This window comes from Piliocolobus tephrosceles, chromosome 14, assembly GCF_002776525.5.
Source record: "Piliocolobus tephrosceles isolate RC106 chromosome 14, ASM277652v3, whole genome shotgun sequence".
NCBI lineage: Eukaryota > Metazoa > Chordata > Mammalia > Primates > Cercopithecidae > Piliocolobus > Piliocolobus tephrosceles.
This window is the reverse complement of record NC_045447.1, coordinates 34,910,852-34,932,287: the sequence shown is the minus strand read 5'-3', so window position 1 is coordinate 34,932,287 and position 21,436 is coordinate 34,910,852. Positions and strand designations below refer to the sequence as shown.

Here is a 21,436-nt window from a genome sequence, read left to right as displayed (position 1 = left end):
TGATTCTGCTTTCATTTCACTTTAATGTGTTGTCCAAAAGAGCTCTTGATGAGTAAAGTATAACTTTCTGCTTTATTATCTAAGATAAATTTTTGTCAACTTTTGTATTTCAGGGATCCAGAAAAGGACTGGAATAGGAATTGTGTGAAAGGACTTGTGGCTTCCCTGATTAGTGTGAAAGATACTTCTGCAACCACAGCTTTAGAATTAGTGGCTGGAGAACGACTCTACAATGTTGTAGTAGACACAGAAGTAAGTTGATTTTAATTTAAAAAAATTGTAAATTTGGTTAGCTTCAAAAGTCATGTGCTGCTAAAAGAATTGAATACTTTGTTGATGTTTTAAGGCTCTCCCCTAAGGTGACATATTTACAGAGTAAAACTGTTTGGTTCCTAACTTTTTGATAACTGTTCCAAAGGAAGGCTCATGCTTACTCAGAAACTCAGAATGCATATTACCGATCTGAAACTTTTGGGATCTCTTTGCTGTATAAGTTGAATTTAATTTGTAAAATAATCTGAGAACAGATGACCTGTTTTTAATGTCAGTCTTCCCATCAAGGTAACATTGAATTTATCTACATTTCTTAGTTCTCCTTGTTATCCTTCTGTAAAATGTTCATACTCTTTCCTGTAAATGCTACATAGTCATTGTCAAATTTACTTTTTTTAACTTATATTATATATATGTAAAATGTATAAGAAGCCTGGATACGGTGGCTCACACCTGTAATCCCAGCACTTTGGGAGGCCGAGGTGGGGAGATCATTTGAGCCCAGAAGTTCGAGACCAGCCTTGGCAACATGGCAAAACCCCATCTCTACTGAAAATACAAAAGTTAGCCAGGCACGGTGGCGCGCACCTGGAGTCCCAGCGACTGTGGAGGCTGAGGCACAAGAATTGCTTGAACTTGGGAGGTGGAAGTTGCAGTAAGCTGAGATCACACCACTGCACTCGTGCCTGGGCAACAGAGCAAGACTGTTTATCTCTAAAAAAAGAAAAAACAAATGTACAACAAGATGTTTTGATACATATACATGGTGAAATGGTTATTGTAGTCAAACATATTAACATAGCCATTCACCTTCCATAGTTACCTTTTTTGTGTGTGATAGCACCTAAAATTTACTCTTAGCAAATTTTCAGTATACACTATTATTAATTATAGTCCTCATGCTATACATTACATCTCTGAATAGGTAGATTTATTTATCCTACCCAACTGCAAATAAGTACGCTTTGACCTGTGACCTACTTCCACCCATTTTCTTTCCCTCCTCATCCCTGATAACCGCTATCCTACTCTTTTTATTTGTTCAACTTTGTTTTAAAGATTCCATGTACAAGTGAGGTCGTACAGTATTTTTTTTTTCTTTGTCTGATTATGTCACTTAGCATCATGTCTTCTGGGTTTATTCATGTTGTCACAAATGGCAGCATCTCCTTTTTCAAGGTCAAATGATGTTCCATTGCATATATAATTATAGCTTCTTTGTTTGGGATAAATGGCACTAAACATTTGTTACAGACTACTAAACTTGCATTCTCTCAATTTTCTGTCTTCTTTAACATGCATTTTTAAAATTCTAATGTGTGTTGTAGGTTACTGGTAAAAAGCTACTCGAAAGGGGGGAACTGAAACGTCGATACACCATAATTCCACTCAATAAAATTTCAGCCAGATGTATTGCACCAGAAACTCTGAGAGTGGCTCAGAATCTTGTAAGTCTCATTTTGTCTTATTTATATGTTTAATCTTCATCTGTGTGGGTGTGTGTGTGTTTTTTTTTTTTTTTTTTTTAGTTAGAAGACGTTAATTTTGAGGAGCATAATCATGTACAGAACCACAAAATTAAAATACAAGAAAATTGGGTTGGCTTGTGCAATTAGATGATAAGAGAATAGAAATGTTGAAAGACTTGAACTGCCTTTCATATACTTCACTTTGTGGTATTAGAATGTCCTTTTTAACCTTAAGTCACATGACTGTCAGGTGCTGGTGAAAATTATACTCCTGATTCCTGAATGGTTAGAATTGAGCTTCTAGATAAATACTCCAAATTCTTCAAGTTTTTGTTTTTGTTTCTATGTCAGGCATACTTAAACTGCCCACAGTGACATCCATTATGGGAGGCCTTCATTAGTATTGCAGTGATGCTTCTTTATTAGAGTTCTTCTAGATTGTTATTCAGCCTGTGCAGGTACATAGCAGGTGACCAGGATCCCATTCAACTGCTGACGCTGATCTAAAGTGACATGCTTGCTAGTAAGAAAATAGATCAGTACAAGGAAATACATTTAAAAGTTATTGTAGTTGTGTAATACTGTGAAAACATGAAGTCAGTCATAACATTCAGCTGTAATCAGTTTTTTTATTGAGCAGACATTCCAAGTACATGAGTTGAAAAGACATTTCTATGAAATTTACAAATATACTTGTAACTAATTGGATGTTGTATCCTTAGTTAAATTCAGAAGATTTCAATGAAAATGATTTCAAAATATAGTTGTGTTGATATGTATACTATCAGGAGAGGGAGGATGAGTGCTGAGTAATTGAAAGGTGGTGTTTTTGGTTGGTACTTTCTTTACTTGAAGAATCACCATTAAGTCTAGAAGGCTCAGGAAGTTAATTCAGCCATACGTCAAGTCCCAGCATTAGAAGGAAATTGGGATTTCAAGTAACAGCAAAAATACTTTGCCTCAGATCCCTTAGCCAGACCTATTTGATGGTAGCTGCCACATCAAAGAACAATACTGAACATATGTTACATAGAGCTTCTTTCGTTGTAATTGCCACTGCTGATACTAAGCTCTAAAAGAGATGCTTATTTTTTCTTAAAATGATGGCAGAGGTAGCGTCTATAAACAAAGGCTGAGAAGAAGCATTGTGATCAAAATAGAGGACTGAGGGATTTTTAAAATTACTTTTACTCTATTACTTGTGTTTTTATTTCTGTAACTGGCAGATGACTGCTCTAGCATGTTTCATTTGTATGAAAAAATATTTGTTGTGAAACCAAATTCCTGATTATTGAAACAAAATTTTCATATAGTGTTGTTGATCTGGGAATTACAGGTGAAGCACTCCAAGTCCAAAAACTGAAATTTTCCAAAAATCAAAACTCTGACACCCAAAAAATGCTCATTGGAGCATTTTGGATTTAGGAAGTTCAACCACTGTAGTACAAATATACCAAAATCTGAAAACTGAAACACTTCTAAGCATTTAGGATAAAGGATACTCAATCTGTACCATCATTAAGAAAGTTGTGTCCAGTCAACTTTGATAATGGACACTTAGAAACATGGTGATGGCTCCTTATTGATAGAAACTTTCATGATGCCCAGTACTAGCTATTAATGAATATTTTATTTAGCGATAGATCTTTCAGTATTTAAACCTGCAATTTTTTTTTTTCCTGAAACTTTGGGTTTTACATAGCTGTTTAGAAAGTTCAGAAAGAATTTTAATGCTAGGTAAATTACTTAAGTTTCCATTACAGCAGTTCTTACTAGTTTATAAAATAATACCTGAAAGGAAAAGAAGTAGTATGTACTGTGGCGTATCTATTGTTGTCCCACAGGTTGGCCCTGACAGCGTTCATGTGGCTCTTTCCCTGGTTGAATATAAACCAGAACTTCAGAAAGCAATGGAGTTTGTCTTTGGAACAACATTTGTTTGTGACAATATGGATAATGCCAAAAAAGTTGCCTTTGATAAGAGGATAATGACTAGAACTGTAACTCTCGGAGGGGATGTGTTTGATCCTCATGGGACATTGAGTGGAGGTAAGTTTTATATCTTTTTTTTTTTTTTTTTTTGAGACGGAGTCTCGCTGTGTCGCCCAGGCTGGAGTGCAGTGGCGCGATCTCGGCTCACTGCAAGCTCCGCCTCCCGGGTTCACGCCATTCTCCCGCTTCAACCTCTGAGTAGCTGGGACTACAGGCACCCGCCACCTCGCCCGACTAGTTTTTTGTATTTTTAGTAGAGACGGGGTTTCACCATGTTAGCCAGGATAGTCTTGATCTCCTGACCTCGTGATCCACCCGCCTCGGCTTCCCACAATGCTGGGATTACAGGCTTGAGCCACCGCGCCCAGCTTATATCCTTTTGTCCTCACAATTCTTTGTGGTAAATAGGAAGAGGCCTTTCTTAAGTACATTTTTAGCCCAACTACCCACTTCTTCAGGAAACATGTTAACTTCTCATTTGTGTGTTTGCCAGTGCCGCCTACCTCCTGTCCAAAGTAAAACAAAAAATTAAACCTGCTCTTGAAATGGTACCTTAATGTCTTAAAGGAATTCTTAGACAGTGATCGTATTCTCCTTGGTCTAGTATTTGCCACACTGAGTTTGCAGATCTTTGTCAAGACAATTGAATAACAAACACTGAATATGTTTACTATATACCAATGTTCTGCAACTATGCTGTCCAATACAGTAGCCACTAGCCATATGTGACTCTTTACATCTAATTAAGTTAAATACAAGTAATTTCCTTGGTTGCATTAGTCACATTTCAAGAGCCCATAACCACAAATGATTAATGGATAATTAGACAATGCAGATATAGAACATGTCTATCATTCTATAAAACCCTATTCTATGGGCTTTAAATAACAATTCTTAATAACAATGATGAAGTAGGCATAGTATTATCATCTCTAATATACAGTTGCAGAAATGAAGATACAGAGTGGTTAAATAACTCACTACAGGGTGGCAGAGCTCAGAATTTGAATCCCAGCAGTCTGATTTCAGGGTTTGTGTTTTTATCCCAGTAAACGGCATGAAGCCATTTGAGGTTTCAAGTGACTTAATGTCTTTCTAGGCCATGAAAACAATAGCCAGTTCAGTGATTTCCATGCAGGTATTAGGTTCTCCAGTACACAGTCAAATGACTAGTATATGCAAATGGAAGATAAAAAGAGACTATGTGTTTTTACATGTCTACAAGAGAAGAAACTTTTTAGATTTTATTGATTCAGATGCTTTTGAAGTTTTTACTTACGGGATAGGAAATAACCCCATATCTTAATTACCAAGTGTTTAAACAGCATTTTTAATTGACCTTAGCATTCTTCCATCAAATCTGCAGAGTTTCTTTGTCAACATAATACCTCAGCCTGTCACTGCCAGATAATTATAGTTGTATAATGTGAAATCGGTTTATTCTGCTTGCTGCGCTGTATCAGAACTTAGGTCAGCCACCCAGTCTTAGCTTACAACAAATTTATTTCATGTGAATGCTACATCTGCTGCAGATCAGTTGCCTTTCTGCTCAGTGCTATTCTCATTCTGGGACTCATTGTGAAGGAGAAGCAGTCCCTGTCTTGAACATATTTTTCTCAGGGCAAACGGAAAGCAAATGGTAAATTATGTACTGCCTCCTAAAGCTTACTTTCAGAAGGGACACATTTCTCCATTTCATTGGCCAGAGCAAATCACGTAGGCAAGTCCAGTGTCAGAGGGTGGAACATGGGCCCAGTATACAAGGCAGTGGTTATTTTGAATAAATAATACCTACTACAACCTCTTGGATCTGTTATGAGTTCTCTGTGTTCTAAGGTTCAGGTGATGGAATGAATTCCATGGCTTCATAAGCTCACTAAAATAATTACTATTGAATCGATTTGAGTGTAATTCTCTTAGAAGACTTTTTATTGTGTAGTGTATACCTGGTAACTCAATGTGGAAGATCTGTTTGAATTTGCCTCTCTCAGGTGCTCGATCCCAGGCAGCTTCTGTTTTAACCAAGTTTCAAGAACTCAAAGATGTTCAGGATGAACTGAGAATCAAAGAGAATGAGCTGCGGGCTCTAGAGGAGGAATTAGCAGGTCTTAAAAACACTGCTGAAAAGTAAGCACTGTATATACATTTTTAAAGATTTGCATTGTAGAAAATTTACTTTTATTTGCAGAAATACAGCTTCTGACTTTTCTTATATTTTTGGTTTATTTAAAATTGATTAAATTGTGAGTTGATAACCATTTATCCATTTTTTTTCTCATAAGAGAGATGTCTTAAGAAATCAGCAAAATCTATTTAAGCAAAACAAAAGAATAATTCAAATATTCCATTCTTTCTGCTGAGAAATACACTAGCACTTGGCTAGGGTTGGTGGGGAAACCCTTAGATACTCTGGTGTCTGATACCAGAGGTTACTTGATTTCCTGATTTGACATTAAAATGATAGAGTATAGCATTGATCAGGTGCTCACAGTAAGCTTAATAGCATTGTGAACGGCCTTCCTACATCAAGGATCTGCTAGGTTGCCTATGAGCAGGTAAACAAGTTCATGTCGAATATCAGCACTGTGTTTCCTTACAGTATTTCTTCTGTATAGGTATGGATAAGATACATAAATACTTTCCAACATCCTTTCTATTTAGTATAATAGACAGTTATATGTGTATTTTTATTTTTCAATATTGGGATCATGGTAATGTAACCTTTTTGTGTCACTCAGTAAACATTTACTGAGTGCTTCCTGTGTGCCACATACTCTTCTAGGGGCTGGGGATCAGATAAATATCCCTGCCTTCATCTATTTTATTCTTGTTGGAGAAGCAGACAATAAAGAAAGATAAATTGGTAAAACATGTTTCTAGTTCTAAGAAGGAAAAAGTAAATCAGTAAAGGAGATAGGAACTATCTAGGGCAAAGACATGATCATAAAATTTTATATTGGGTGACCAAGAAAAGCCTCACTGAGGACATGATTGTTGAGTAAACACACGAGTGAGTGAGTGAGTGAACAAGAGTGAGTGAACTGGCTCTGTGGTTATCTGGGAGAATAAGTCCCCACTTGAATTGAAAGCTTCATGAGTTAAAAGAGCTACAAACTTAACAAAGTGCATTGTTTGAAAGTTTGGCCAGGCCTAGTGGTGTACACCTGTAATCCCAGCACTTTCGGAGGCTGAAGCAGGTGGATCGCTTGAGCTCAGGAGTTCAAGACCAGCTCGGGCAACATGGAGAAACCCTGTCTCTATTAAAAATACAAAAAAGCCAGGCGTGGTAGCATGTGCCTGTGGTCTCAGCTACTCAGGAGGCTGGGCAGTTCAAGGTTGCTGTGAGCTGAGATTGTGCCACTGCACTCTATCCTTGGGGACAGAGTGAGACCCTGTCTCAAAAAAAAAAATTTTTTTTTTAAAGTTTAATTGTAATTTTTTCCAGTATTTCTGAAGATGACAAATAGGGACTGATTTAAAAAGATTTTATTCAGAATTCGCAATACTGAATACAATTTCAAAAATCTAAATAAATGTTGAAATGATTATTTTGGGGTATGTTTTTAGCATTCAAATTCTGTAGTTATGAAAGCTTAGAATGGCACCAAGACTTTTGAGGACGCTAAATATGGACAAGATTTTCATAGTCAGGATGACCATTCAAAGATACAAATCGAATCAAAGTTTTTCTGTTTTCTTTTTCTTTTTTTTTTTTTTGAGATGGAGTCTCACTCTGTCACCCAGGCTGGAGTGCAGTGGCCCGATCTTGGCTCACTGCAACCTCTGCCTCAGCCTCCCAAGTAGCTGGGATTACAGGCGCTTGCCACCACACTGGCTAATTTTTGTATTTTTAGTAGAGATGGAATTTCACCATGTTGGCCAGGTTGGTCTCGAACTCCTGGCCTCAAGTGTTCTATCCTGTTTACTTTCAAACATCACATACATGTAAAGGCCTGCATTTTACCTTCATGAATATAAATTAACCATAAAGTAAATGAATTTTTTTCTGTGAGAAGAGTAAAACAAAATCTTTCTGTGATATGTGGAAGCTCTAACAAGGTGATGAGTTTGTAGTTACATTTGGCTTAGAACTGTTAATTTTGTTCAGTAGTATTGGATCATTTGTTCTGCAGAATTGAATTCTTTCCTAATTGTGTCACTGAGGTCAAGGAAGGAAAATAGATTTTGAAAAAATGAGAATGGTGGAAGGATCAGCTAAAGCCATTGTTTCACACCATATCAGGAAAGTAACATCTTTTAAACAAATATTTCTATACTCCACATTTTTAAATTAACTTGAAGTTAAAATTATTAAGTACTGTCAAGTATAGCTTCAGTCAGGAATACTCAAGGTAGTATTTATATTTTATAAGTTTTTTTTTTTTTCCCTCAAACCTCATGAATTTCTAGTGACAAGGTACTTTGTGAATTTATATTAACTTGAAATTTCACTGCAACTGAATTAGCTAAATACCTTTCAAAGAAATGACTAAGCAGCCAGAACTGGGATTGAATTACAAAGTTTTCAAGAAGGTGCATTTTAAAACAACTAAGTTCAAAACGATTTTCTTACACTAAAAGTAGGGAACATTATTATTAACATTTGAAAATGAGGTTAATAGATAATTAAATTTTTGAAATTTTATGTAATTGTGATAATCATTTTTTGTGGTGAGTAGTTGGTTTTTTTTTCTTTTTAGTTAGCAAGAGGGATTATTTTTAAGGAAACCTAGCTGTTAAATATTTCTAGTGTAAATAGTTATTGTGGATTTTAGTCATTTAGAGTTGTTTACCTTCAATGACTATATCTAAATTTGAATTAATTGGTGCCTCAGAAACTTGAAAGTCATCAAAATTATTCCTGTAACCAGTAGCATCGTGTATGGTTTATAATGTATATGAGTTTATTTTAGGTGAGAATCTGAAGTTTGAATGTATTTCTCAAATACTAGAGAAATTACAGTCATTTCTTACGTGTTTCTGTTTTTGTAAGGTATCGCCAACTAAAACAGCAGTGGGAGATGAAAACTGAAGAGGCAGATTTATTACAAACCAAGCTCCAGCAAAGCTCATATCACAAGCAACAGGAAGAATTAGATGCCCTTAAAAAAACCATTGGTAAGATGAAAACAGCCCATGCTTAATCTGTGGTTTTATTTGTATCCATTACCTTACCTTAGGTATCTTCTCTATCTGTGCTATGTTTAAGATACATATGATAACGTTTATTTAGGGAAAATCCAAGTATGGGATTTCTAGGTCTTAGGGTATGGTTATTTTCATCTTTATTATATATTGTCAAAGGTCTGTTCATTTTTACCGATGTTCATGTCCACCAGTGGCATATGAAAGTTTTCATTTCTCCAAGTTCTTTTTTTTCTCCAGACTTTTAAAATTTTCCAAATCTGTTGGTTGTGAAAAGATCGCATGCGTTAGCATTTAATTTGCATTTCCCTAATTGCTGTTGGAATTTGGGATCTTTTTTATATGTTCATTGGACCTTTGGGTTTATACTTCTATAAATTTTCTATTTATTTCTTTTGCCCATGGGTTGCTCGTGGTTTTTTTCCCAGTGTTCTCATTCTTAAGAGTCCTAATTTCTTGTAGGTTATGTGCATTGCAAATATCCTTTTACTGTACTGGTCTTTTAATTTTGTGTTCATAATATTTTTGTTATACAAAAGTTTTTATCTCCACTAATATTTTAATGGTATTTTCCGCAATGAAAAGTAGCGTAAGAAATTGTGCAGTAACGACTTCCAAGGTTATTTGCACCTGGGTCCTAACACTAACAAACAGTATACTTCAGTTGTTTCAGCAACACGTGTTCATTCAGTATTGCTCTTTTATTTATTTTTTATTTATTTATTTATTTTTTGAGATGGAGTCTCTCTCTGTCCCCAGGCCAGAGTGCAGTGGCGCGATCTCAGCTCACTGCAACCTCCGCCTCCCAGGTTCAAGCGCCTTCCTCAGCCTCCTGAGTTGCAGGGACTACAGGTGTGCAGCACCACACCCAGTTAATTTTTGTATTTTTAGTAGAGATGAGATTTCACCATGTTGGTCAGGATGGTCTTGATCTCTTGACCTCATGATCCGCCCTCCTTGGCCTCCCAAAGTGCTGGGATTACACAGGCGTGAACTACCACACCTGGCCTTATTTTTTTCTTTCACAAATTTGGGGATGTTTTTCCTTTGCTGTATCCTACTGTCACATTATTTGTCAACTTTAATGAGAAGTTCCCTGAATATGTAAAGTAAGCTTGTTTATGAAATTATACACTTTCTGGCAACCACAGGAAAAATACCATAGTTATACTGTTCTGGTTTTAGGAAGCATACAGTTGCGTTAAAAATATGATCCGTGGTTTTTTTTTTTTTAAATAGGTTGCTTCAATACCTTTGTAAAAGAATGGTTGTAAGTGAAGTTCAATTTCATAGCAGAAGAAATGATTTCATTACAGATTTTTAGATAATTCAAATATGACTTTTAGGTAGGATCTGTGTTTCATTATACCATTTCTAGAATATCATTGGGATAGTTAATTTTCTTAAATTGTAGCCTGTAATTTTCCAAACCATTTTTTCTATTAAAGGTTGAATTTGTAAACTTTTACCTATAACTGTTAATTTAGCAACATTTGCCTACTTTGTGATGCAGAGGAAAGTGAGGAGACTTTGAAAAACACTGAAGAAATCCAAAGAAAAGCAGAAGAAAAATATGAAGTATTGGAAAATAAAATGAAAAATGCAGAAGCTGAGAGAGAGCGAGAACTGAAGGATGCTCAGAAAAAACTGGATTGTGCCAAAACAAAGGCAGATGCATCTAGCAAGAAGATGAAAGAAAAACAACAGGTAATAACTTCTTTTTGAAATTGAACCAACCTTTTAAAGTCAACATAGAGCTGAAGGTGGTAGAGCATCATTGGTTGACCTTAGTCATCACAATTGATCTCAAAATCTAAAAGGGACCAGTGTTCTTTGGAAGCAAATTATGCTTCTTACAAGTCAAAGGAATATACAGGATGAGCATCTCAAATCCGAAATACAGCAGAATTAGAAACTTTTTGAGTGTTGATCTGAGGCTCAAAGGAGATGTTTATTGGAGCAGATTTGATTTGGGATACTCAGTCAGTCAGTATAATGCAAATATTCCAAAATCCAAAAAAAAAAAAATCGAAGTCTGAAACACTTCTGGTCCTACACATTTTGGATAAGGGATATTTAATCTGTATTTTTCTCTGAAAACACTGCAATCTAGTATTTCATAGTTGTGAGTAGGGGATGCTAATTTTAAGGAAAGGCCAAAGTTGACCATTGGTAAATGCTTCCTTCAAGAGCGGATGGCCTTTCTTCAGGAGTGGATTATTTGATACTGTGTATGTCATATCAGAGATTCAGCAAGTTGACATTTTTATTTGGTAAGCACCTAAATGAATGTGCACTGTGAGAACATGATGAAAGACAAAGCATGTTATATTTACAAGGTGTCATTCAGTTGTAAACTGATGATACTTTATTATATCTTTTAGCTAATATCAAAGCTGGAATTTGAACCTAGGTTTTTAATCACTTTTATGTGATTTCACCTAAATATATTTCCCTCACATTTTTTTTTAGCCCACTCTAAGATTCTTACCATTAAATAGCTGTGCAAAGTATTTTCTAATGCAGGGGTCCCCAACCCCCAGGCCACAGACCAAGTAACAGAGGAGGTGTATGGCAGGCAAATGAGGATTACTGCCTGAGCTCCACCTCCTGTCAGATCAGCAGTGGTATTAGATTTTCATAGGATTGCAGACCCTTTTGTGAACTGTGCATTCAAGGGATCTAGGTTTCATATTCCTTGTGAGAATCTAATGCCTGATGATCTGAGATGGGGTGGTTTTATCCGGAAACCATACTCTCTCCCTGCCCCCACCATATGGAAAAATCATCTTCCACAAATCTGGTCCTTGGTGCCAAAAAGGTTGGGGACTGCTCTTCTAATGAAATGAAGGCTACAGTGGGAAAGAATAATATTGAGAAACTTTTTACACATTGAACAGTTTTGTTTTTAAACTTTACTTCCACTAATTCATCTGTTATGTAGAATATTATATTGTTTTCCCTGTAGGAATAAATGATAAAGGAATAAATTTATGCAGAGTTCTTTCAGCCTATACAAATTACACTTTTTTTTTAATATAGGAAAATAAACTTCCTTTTGCTGGGGAAGCAGCTTCACCTGTACTTTCGGTAGCTGAGTGATAACAAAGCTGTGGGTCTTAACTTGCATGAGATTATTATTTATTTAACTTTCCTGTACATACTTGTTCTTGAGTAGTTAATCACCTATGTGAATACCCGAATACTGTGTTTTTTATAGGAAGTTGAAGCCATCACTCTGGAACTGGAAGAGCTCAAGAGAGAGCATACATCTTACAAACAACAGCTGGAAGCTGTAAATGAAGCTATCAAGTCCTATGAAAGTCAGATTGAAGTAATGGCAGCTGAGGTGGCTAAAAATAAGGTAGGATTTATCTATCAAATTGGAGAAGCTGAAAATGATAATCTTTTTGTGAAACATTAGCTTAAGATGTTTGACTTTGGTGTTCTCAGTCTTTTCACTCATTGTCATGAGAGAATGAGGCACAAATAGCTTTTACTCATTCAGAATTGCCAGTTTGGAGATCTCATAGGTCAGTCAGCCTCTAGCAGTCTTCTTCCTCACCCAGTTGATTCCATCTACATTATATCCAGCAGAAACGCTCTCATTTGCAGCGTGAGCATTGTACCCCAACCCTTTTTCCAGGGGTAATCCACGTTTTCTTCTGTGTATCAATTCATTAGTCCTTTTAATGGTGATATAAAATAGAGGGTTAGGTGATCTTCTCTCTGCCTGTAATCACATTGACGTCTTGCCCAGGGATCTGTCAGATAATTGTTTAGTAGATTAAAAGTATTTACATGTTACCTCACCACATATTTTCTTTTATTTTTTGTTTTAGGAGTCAGTAAATAAAGCTCAAGAAGAGGTGACCAAGCAAAAAGAGGTAATAACAGCCCAAGACACTGTAATTAAAGCTAAATATGCAGAAGTGGCAAAACACAAGGAGCAAAACAATGATTCTCAGCTTAAAATTAAGGAATTAGACCACAACATCAGCAAACATAAACGGGAGGCTGAAGATGGTGCTGCAAAGGTACGTTTGTGTTCATTTTTTATACTTGATCAAATTTTTGTCACTGAGCTCTTGAAAAATTTTAGAAAACTGCTTGATGGAGAAATCTATAAATAAAAATGGCAAAATTACAACCTGGCATAAATTTGAGCTTGCAGCTATTAACTGCTTTTCAACAATGCTAATTTTCAACAAATTGCACAAATGTTTTATTTTTAGATTTAATTTTAGATATTTGTTCCCATCTACAAGATGTAGTTACCAAATGTTTAGTGGTCTCCCATGGAAATAACTTTTTACCTCCAAATGTTGATAGAACTAATTACTGTTGTGCTAGTAATAATGATGTATATTCTCTACCTTATTTCAAATTGAATTTAAAGAACTCACAGAACTATATATACAGGTAACCTAAAAAAAGGACTGAATTGGCTTCCACATGTCTTTATGAGTGTCACTGCTGTCAGTATTTGCCACTTCATAAAAATCTGATGTTTTGCCAAGCAGCTATGTTTTTGAGGTTATCCCACAGAACACACATTCCTTCTTTCATGTGTCACAGCGCCCTTACTTCAGTGCTTTAAAGAGAACACATGCTTTTGTAGAAATTCATTGCTTGGCTGAGAAGCTGCATTCACATGGTGTTAATAATTATGAGTGTGTAACAATTTGGTACCTTTTTAATGTCCAGGATATTTTTTTTTTTTAAGCATCCTAAAAATACATGAACTTTAACCAGAAAGATCAAGAACATACAAAACAATCTTCCCCTCTTCTGAAAGAACTGTGGAACTTGGTTTAAAAAACATTTTTTATGGCTACATTATAATCTCCCACTTTATTACTATTGATTTCCCATTAGCTTATTGATAGTGAACTGACTGAAATATTACCAATGGCAATGTTACTGCTAATAGTTTTTTGGTAACTGAAAATGCTAGTACTGGTGATTGCTAGGAGATTTTATTTACAGTTGAAAGAATAAAAGGAGGGACTTGCAAGTGGGTCTGCTAAGAAGTCAATGATTCTTTGAAAAACATAGTTTATCAAAGATTTAGACATACCTATTAGTATCAGATCCTGTGCATTGACAGGCATTGACAATATAAGGATGAGCAACACATACACAGAATGAATGATATAAGAAGATAGACTTTTGTAATGATAATTCTACTTTGGGGCCTACATGTGAGACCATATCCATGGAATTAATACAAGTCAACAAATTAACAAGGATTGGATTCTGCCAGTGAGAATGAATCATAAGTCTAGTAGAAGAAAGTCTTCTTTAAGCACTATAATTTGAACTGTATAATCAGTTGTATTACATGAAGTGTTATACTGTGCCTTTTTCAGAGGGGTGGGAGCAGGGATAGAGTCCATGTTTAGGACAGTTTCTTAGAATATAGTTCTGAGAGAAAAATCATTAAGTCTCAGTCAGCATTAGGCTTCCATGATTTTACCAAATCTATGACTTAAGTATTTAAGGAATTTTAACTTATTACAAGTTGTTTTTTGAAGCAATAGTTAGAATTTGCTAAATTCTAAAGGAGTTCTATCTGACTTCCATTTCATTCTAATGGAAGTGCTTTGCGTACACTTTGTAAAAATTTCTGTGAGTTGGCTCTTTTAATGCCAGTGTAACAGGAAGATCTTTTGCTATGCAATGTCTTGTTTTTGTAGTCTGTACTCCACGTAAAAATATTCATCTTTATTCTTGTCAGTAATGAAACTCATTTTAAAAACGAGTCGCCAGGCACGGCCGCTCACGCCTGTAATCCCAGCACTTTGGGAGGCCAAGGTGGGTGGATCACCTGAGGTCAGGAGTTTGAGACCAGCCTGACCAAAATGGAGAAACTCCATCTCTACTAAAAATACAAAATTAGCTGGGCATGGTGGCGCATACCTGTAATCTCAGCCACTCGGAAGGCTGAGGCAGGAGAATCACTTGAACCTGGGAGGCAGAGGTTGCGAAGTTGTGGTGAGCCAAGATTGCCCATTGCACTCCAGCCTGGGCAACAAGAGCGAAACTCCATCTCAAACAAACAAACAAAAAAATCAGTCATTGAAGGTTTTTTCATCTTCAGTATTTGATTCAAAAGTATTAAATATTTAAGAAACTGGCTTATACATATTGGTTTGTAAACATTTGTAGATCTCCATCTATTTTTATATGTGGCTAGGTATCCAAAATGTTGAAAGATTATGACTGGATTAATGCAGAGAGACACCTCTTTGGCCAACCCAATAGTGCCTATGATTTCAAAACTAACAACCCTAAAGAAGCTGGTCAGAGACTTCAGAAGTTGCAAGAAATGAAGGAGAAACTAGGAAGAAATGTCAATATGAGAGCTATGAATGTATTGACAGAAGCTGAAGAGCGGGTAAGTCAATTTCCTCCGAATATCTGGCCACATTAGAACATGACCAGCATTGATAGCTCTGTATGACCCCTGATGGAGTTATTAGAGTTAACCTTTTGCAGATGTCTTTGATGCTTTTCTTTCTGCTTTCCTTTTTCTCTCTTTGTCATTTTTTTCTTATTAATCTTGTGCATCATTAGTGGTTTTTACATTCTGTTACACCTGGAATGATTTTTCCACTGGCTTTTGTTCTTTGTCAAACATAATTCCTCACATTTCTGTCATTTCTTTCAGTTGCATTGAAAAGCCTTGAATAGGGTATGCTGCTGTCGTTCTCTTGACTCTACTGTATACTGAAACTGTTATATAAGTAATGACTACAGCCATTACATACATAAATACTGTTTCACTAATCTGTAAATCCTGCAACCTCTTTTCAGTTTTAATGCTCTTAATTACTCGATAGTGTTATCCATCTCCCCTAACCTGACAAAACTTTGAGTCTGGGAAGGGAGTTTACTGTCATTTAATGATGAACTTGGGAGGACCTATCACTAGAAAAACCCAGTGGGGGAAGCATTCCCTACCTTTAAGATAGCCATAGGAAATGGCTACCTTAGTAATTTTATATTAATGCCCCATACCTTCCTTAATTCTGCAAAATTCTGTTTGAATTTGCAAATCATAGAGTAAAATTCATGAGAAATCTGCAACACTGATAATAGCACAATTAACAAATTTTACCATAACTTTTTTTTTAAACTGTTATTGGCATGAATATATGCACCAAGAGTCTAGATTATGTTAGATACCAAACAGATGAATCATGCAGGTGTTGTGATCTCTCTATAAAATGCTCCTGCTGGTTTTCATTTCTACATTAAAGCTTTGCATATATGTGGCATATTTATAGAAGGAAAACTTTGGTCTGAATTTGATCTGCATAATATGATGAAACTTGTTCACTTTTAGTTGTTTACCTCTGTTAGAGGAGACCTGAGTCTAATATTTTTTTTCAAAAGAATTTATCAACTCCCATCCTGTTACCAGAGGAGAAACCTGTATTGTTGATCATCAGATGGCCTTTTTTTTCTTCTTGTGTTCTATATCCATCTACATAAGCAATTATATGGATTTTCATGAAAAAATAAGATAAAAACATAGGAGGTTTGGGGAGCGTGGCTATAAAGAAGAGGGACAGCAAGGAAGACATCAGGACTGGCTAGAGTTTTTAAAGGTGAATGTGAAATGCAGGGCTTTGAGGAGAAATGAGTTAGGAAGAGTTTTAGGAAGTCCCACTGCTGTTGATGGTATGATTATCCCTCTACAGCCTTGCTCAAAGGAATACTACTTTTAAAGTGATGATATTTGAGCTGAAATTTCAGGCAACCGTTACGTCAGAAAAAAAGAATATTCCAGGAAGGGAGAACAGTGCAGGGGCCATAAGACAATATTGAGTTTATTGTGTTCAAAGGAGCTGTAAAAGACCAAATGGCCAGAACCTGGGGAGGAGTTTAATGCCATAAAGTCAAGGGATAAATAAGGCCCAATTCCCTTTATCCTGATGCATACAGGCTTAAAATCTGGTTGATGGATGCAGCAAACCACCATGGCACATGTATACCTATGTAACAAACCTGTACATTCTGCACATGTATCCCAGAACTTAAATTTTTTTTTACAAAAAGGTCCAATTTATGTGGGACCTGTACATCATGGTGAAGGATCAAAATTTTATTCATGTCACTGCTAAGGCTGACCTTAAGAGGAGAGCTTTCAGGGCTACTTTTATTTAAGTTTATATATAACACTTTTTTTTTTTTTTTTTTTGCCTTGGCTGCTAAGGAGATAAGGGAATATTAGTAGAGTCAAAATATTTTAAGGACTTGTCTTATAAATTCTTCTAGCAATTTAATTTTGTTATATACATAGGGATGATTTTATTCCTAATTTTGTTAAGAGTATGTATATACACACAAATCATATAGTGTATGTATAGCATATGCTTATAAGAGTATATATAATTATTCGTGCATTATATCTTTTTGGTAAATAGGAATGTATGTATTATATATCAAAATAATGAAACCTGTTTATTTCTGACTGAATTCCGGAATATAGAAGAGATTTTATGTTTTCCCAGTTAACCATGTTTTTTATCTCACAGTATAATGACTTGATGAAGAAGAAGAGAATTGTAGAAAATGACAAATCCAAAATTCTTACAACTATAGAAGACCTAGACCAGAAGAAAAACCAAGCCCTAAATATTGCATGGCAAAAGGTATTTTAACCCCAGAATATTATGTTTTGTTTTATATGAGGTAGCAAGGATGAAAAAAAATCAGTGGATTTATACTCTATGAGAAATTTGAAATGGCTGATCTGTGTTTGAATGAGGCACATATTCACACTTTAATTAAAACCTCAGAGTTTTAAATGCATTTTTTCTTTTCAGACTTGACTATTACCAGATCCTGGCATTCTTGTCCTTTAAGAATTGGACAGTAAACAAGCCAAGTTTAGTATTCTCTTTTATAGAACGCTTACTGAACAAAATCCCAATTCCATTTTGTTTTATGACAACTTTGGCAGATGTCAGGCTTCTTTGCTGTTACTTCTACTTCCCTGACTTCATGTATCTGTCTGCTATAGGATAATCCCTTAGCCTTTCATGTGGAAGTTTTTCCATTTTTACTGTCGCAGAAGACTCTTACTTCAAAGATTCCAAACATAGAGTTACTGTGCTGTTTGGTAGTTTAGCAAACCTGTGCCTTCTGGGTTTTAATGGGGCACCTTGCCTCTTTTTCTCTTTGTAAATCTGTAGGAATTCTATCTTCAGTAATGCAGCACAATTATCCCTTTTAGTCACCTTGCTTTTTTCTTTTCTAAGACTTATTTTCAGTGCTCTATTCCCTATACTATTTTTGTCTTAAAAATGGAAGCAAAAGGCTGACTCTATTATTGTTGTACAGCATGTCGATTTAACACTGAATCTGAGAAGTTTTTGTTTTCTTTCTTCCCACCAAGGTTCCTGGACTTAGTACAAATCAGAATCTGTTGTCTAAACATATCCTGCTCTTCCCTAATTTCCAAGATTCTTCCAAAGTCAGTAACATTTATTCAGTGCTTCTTATATGTCAGTCACTATTCTCAAATTAATTTTCTTATCTAATCTTCACAATAACCTAATGAAGTAGGTACTGTTATCAGCATTATATTCTTCCTTCTGGCCTCAGGCATACTTGATTGACAAAGTGACAAAGCCAGAGTATTCTAGGTTTCTTTTCTATTTGGTTTGTTTCCTTCATAGCCTCATTGGACTTGCAGAATTCTCTTTTATTTCATCTTTGTATCAGTCTATGAATGTAACTCCATTTCTGTGTAGCATAGGACTGTATTCTTCTATGTCCATTCTCTTTTGGAGGAAGTTTCACATTAGGTCCCTGGTTATGTTCAGATGTAGTAGCATTCCTCTCTCGGTCCTGAGCTGCCTCTCCCCTACTTGGTTTAGAACCTGCTTCCATTCTGTAGGATATTATTCGCAGCTGTGTACCTGCTCTTAAAATGTTTGTTACTTAGTAAATCTATATTTGTTACTTAGTAAATCTATATTTAGGAGCACTGCTTGTGTCTATGAGATTTTCTTGTTACACTAAGTATTCACTAAAAAGTATATTTACATTTGAATATTGTATATCTGCATTTGAATTTGGAGATTTCTCTAGAGAACTTGGCTGTCAAGTCCTTTTGTATGTGTGTGTGTGTTAGACTTTCAAGTTTGACTGCTGAACTAAGAATATTAGTCATGTCTTTGAAGACAGATGGCCAGATTCCCAAATCATCAATCAAGTGCGTATGAACAAAAATTACACTGTTACAAACTAGGATTTTGGCCCTAAATCTCTTGTCTCCTTCTGTGGCAAGACAGGGGCAGGCCAAACATTAGATCTCTTGGGATCTAATCCTATTTTCTGGCCCCCAACAGCTTATCCTCTTCGGCTAGGAGATGAGGTATATGGAAAATGACCCTTTAACAGATTTGGTCCTTTGATTTCATGCCCCTTTTTCTCCTGGGCCTCACACTGATCTGCTTAGGCCTTTAGACCCATCTTCTTATATCAGTCAACAGGAAAAAGAAAAGTTTTATAAGAGAACAGTTTATTCCAAAAAGAGTTTTGTTTTTTTGTTTGCTTCTAGTTTGTGTTTTTTTTCCTCATGTGATACAATTGTGTGTATCTTGAGGATTCCTGCAATGTGTTCTACAAAAGTGTCAAAACTTTGGATAGAGTTAGAGGTGTGCCTTCTAGTTCCTCTGGAAATTTAGAGCAGGATTCGGTACTTCATTTTTGTAAAGGGCCAGATAATAAATATTTTTGCTTGGGAACCCATCCAGTCTCTGTTGAAACTACCTGATTTTGTTGTATCACTAGCAATGATAGACACTTTGTAAATGAATGAGCATATCCAGATTTTTCACATGGGTCATAGTTTGTCAACCCCTGAGTTACAGTAGTAGACAAAGTAGACCTGCTGTGTTGCATATACATATATGCATATATACATATATCAACAATTGATTCTTCTTGGAAAGCATCCTGATGTTTTAACTTTTTTAAATCCAGGTGAACACGGACTTTGGCTCTATTTTTTCTACTCTTTTGCCTGGTGCTAATGCTATGCTTGCACCACCAGAGGGTCAAACTGTTTTGGATGGTCTGGAGTTCAAGGTTGCCTTAGGAAATACCTGGAAAGAAAACCTTACTGAACTCAGTGGTGGTCAGAGGTGAGGAATCACTTTGCTATATTATAATTTTCATTCCTTTTACTTTATTATAATTCATCATCTCATTACCTTACAATTGTATTTGTGTTTTAATTTGCTTAACTACCTTTGCAGTTAGAATTTAAGGAGCCTAATATATAAGACTAAACATTTTGGTTAAAACATTTGATTAAAATAGGTGACAAAGTTGACAAAATATGTTTTTAAAAAATGTATTTTCAAATATTAGAAAATGAATAGTCCAGGACAAGATGAAACAGAAATGTTGAGCCCTGTGTTCACTCTAGCTTTCTCTCTAGTGGCAGTTTTTGGACTTCAGGTGCCCAAACAGAGGTCAGTAGCCTCACTAAGTTAAAAAAGACAGATTAGAATTTTGCACAGCCCTAGAGTGCTACACCTTGGTATTAGGTCTCTACTGTCCCTGAAGTGAAGCCTAATGTAGACATACCCTAAGAAACTGAACAGATTTCTTGAAGGGATCAAACTGTTACTTGTTTATCAGAACAAAGGCCAGTGTTCTTTAAAGAAGGTTAAAAAAAAATTGAGATACTAAACAGCATAACCACAATGTCCAGCATGTAAAGAAAATTAAAGAGAAAAAGCAGTGAGTAGAAACAGACTCTGAAATGACAGTTGATGAAAGTAGGAAACAAGTTAGAGTTACATTAATCATTTCCAAAATTACAAGAAAACATGAACATAATGAGAGAAATAAAAGTTACTAAAAATAATTAAGTGGACCTTCAAGAGATTTAAAAAAAGTTTACTACATGAGGTTAACAGCAGATAAGATACTATAAAAGAAAGATGCGTAAATTTGAAGACATAGCAATAGAACAGAATCTATTCAAGCTACATTGAGAAATAAAGAACTGGAGGGGGGAAGAAAAAAACTAGCTTCAGTGTCCTAAGGGAAGCTGTCTAATGTGCAAGTAGTTGGAGTTCCAAAAGGAGAGGAATAGGGAGGATGGAAAAATACTTGAAGAAATTATGGCCCCATATTTTCCAGATTTGATGAATTCTGTAAACCCACAGACTTAAGTTCTATCAAGCTCAGGCAGGATAAACAGAAACACATACAAAATAACAAAGCAAAAGATATATAAAACTGCTGAAAACCAGTGATTAGGAGAAAAATCCTAAAATCAGCTAGAGGAGGCCGGGCGCGGTGGCTCAAGCCTGTAATCTCAGCACTTTGGGAGGCCGAGACGGGCGGATCACGAGGTCAGGAGATCGAGACCATCCTGGCTAATACGGTGAAACCCCATTTCTACTAAAAAATAACAAAAAACTAGCTGGGCGACGAGGCGGGCGCCTGTAGTCCCAGCTACTCGGGAGGCTGAGACAGGAGAATGGCGTGAACCCGGGAGGCGGAGCTTGCAGTGAGCTGAG

General features: G+C 35.9%; 1 protein-coding gene across 9 annotated transcripts in view; it reads left to right on the top strand.

Annotated features, from left to right (window-relative positions):
• The window catches only part of SMC2 (structural maintenance of chromosomes 2), a 45,850-nt gene that overhangs the window by 20,620 nt on the left and 3,794 nt on the right, over positions 1 to 21,436 (top strand). For all 9 annotated transcript variants that reach the window (XM_023202451.2, XM_023202465.2, XM_023202483.2 and 6 more), the window contains 11 exons: positions 114 to 252; positions 1,602 to 1,721; positions 3,587 to 3,791; positions 5,726 to 5,861; positions 8,728 to 8,852; positions 10,393 to 10,586; positions 12,100 to 12,243; positions 12,722 to 12,916; positions 15,079 to 15,279; positions 17,426 to 17,542; positions 19,884 to 20,044. In XM_023202451.2, the coding sequence (XP_023058219.2) occupies positions 114 to 252; positions 1,602 to 1,721; positions 3,587 to 3,791; positions 5,726 to 5,861; positions 8,728 to 8,852; positions 10,393 to 10,586; positions 12,100 to 12,243; positions 12,722 to 12,916; positions 15,079 to 15,279; positions 17,426 to 17,542; positions 19,884 to 20,044 (1,737 nt within the window). The remainder of the gene's footprint in view (positions 1 to 113; positions 253 to 1,601; positions 1,722 to 3,586; positions 3,792 to 5,725; positions 5,862 to 8,727; positions 8,853 to 10,392; positions 10,587 to 12,099; positions 12,244 to 12,721; positions 12,917 to 15,078; positions 15,280 to 17,425; positions 17,543 to 19,883; positions 20,045 to 21,436) is intronic.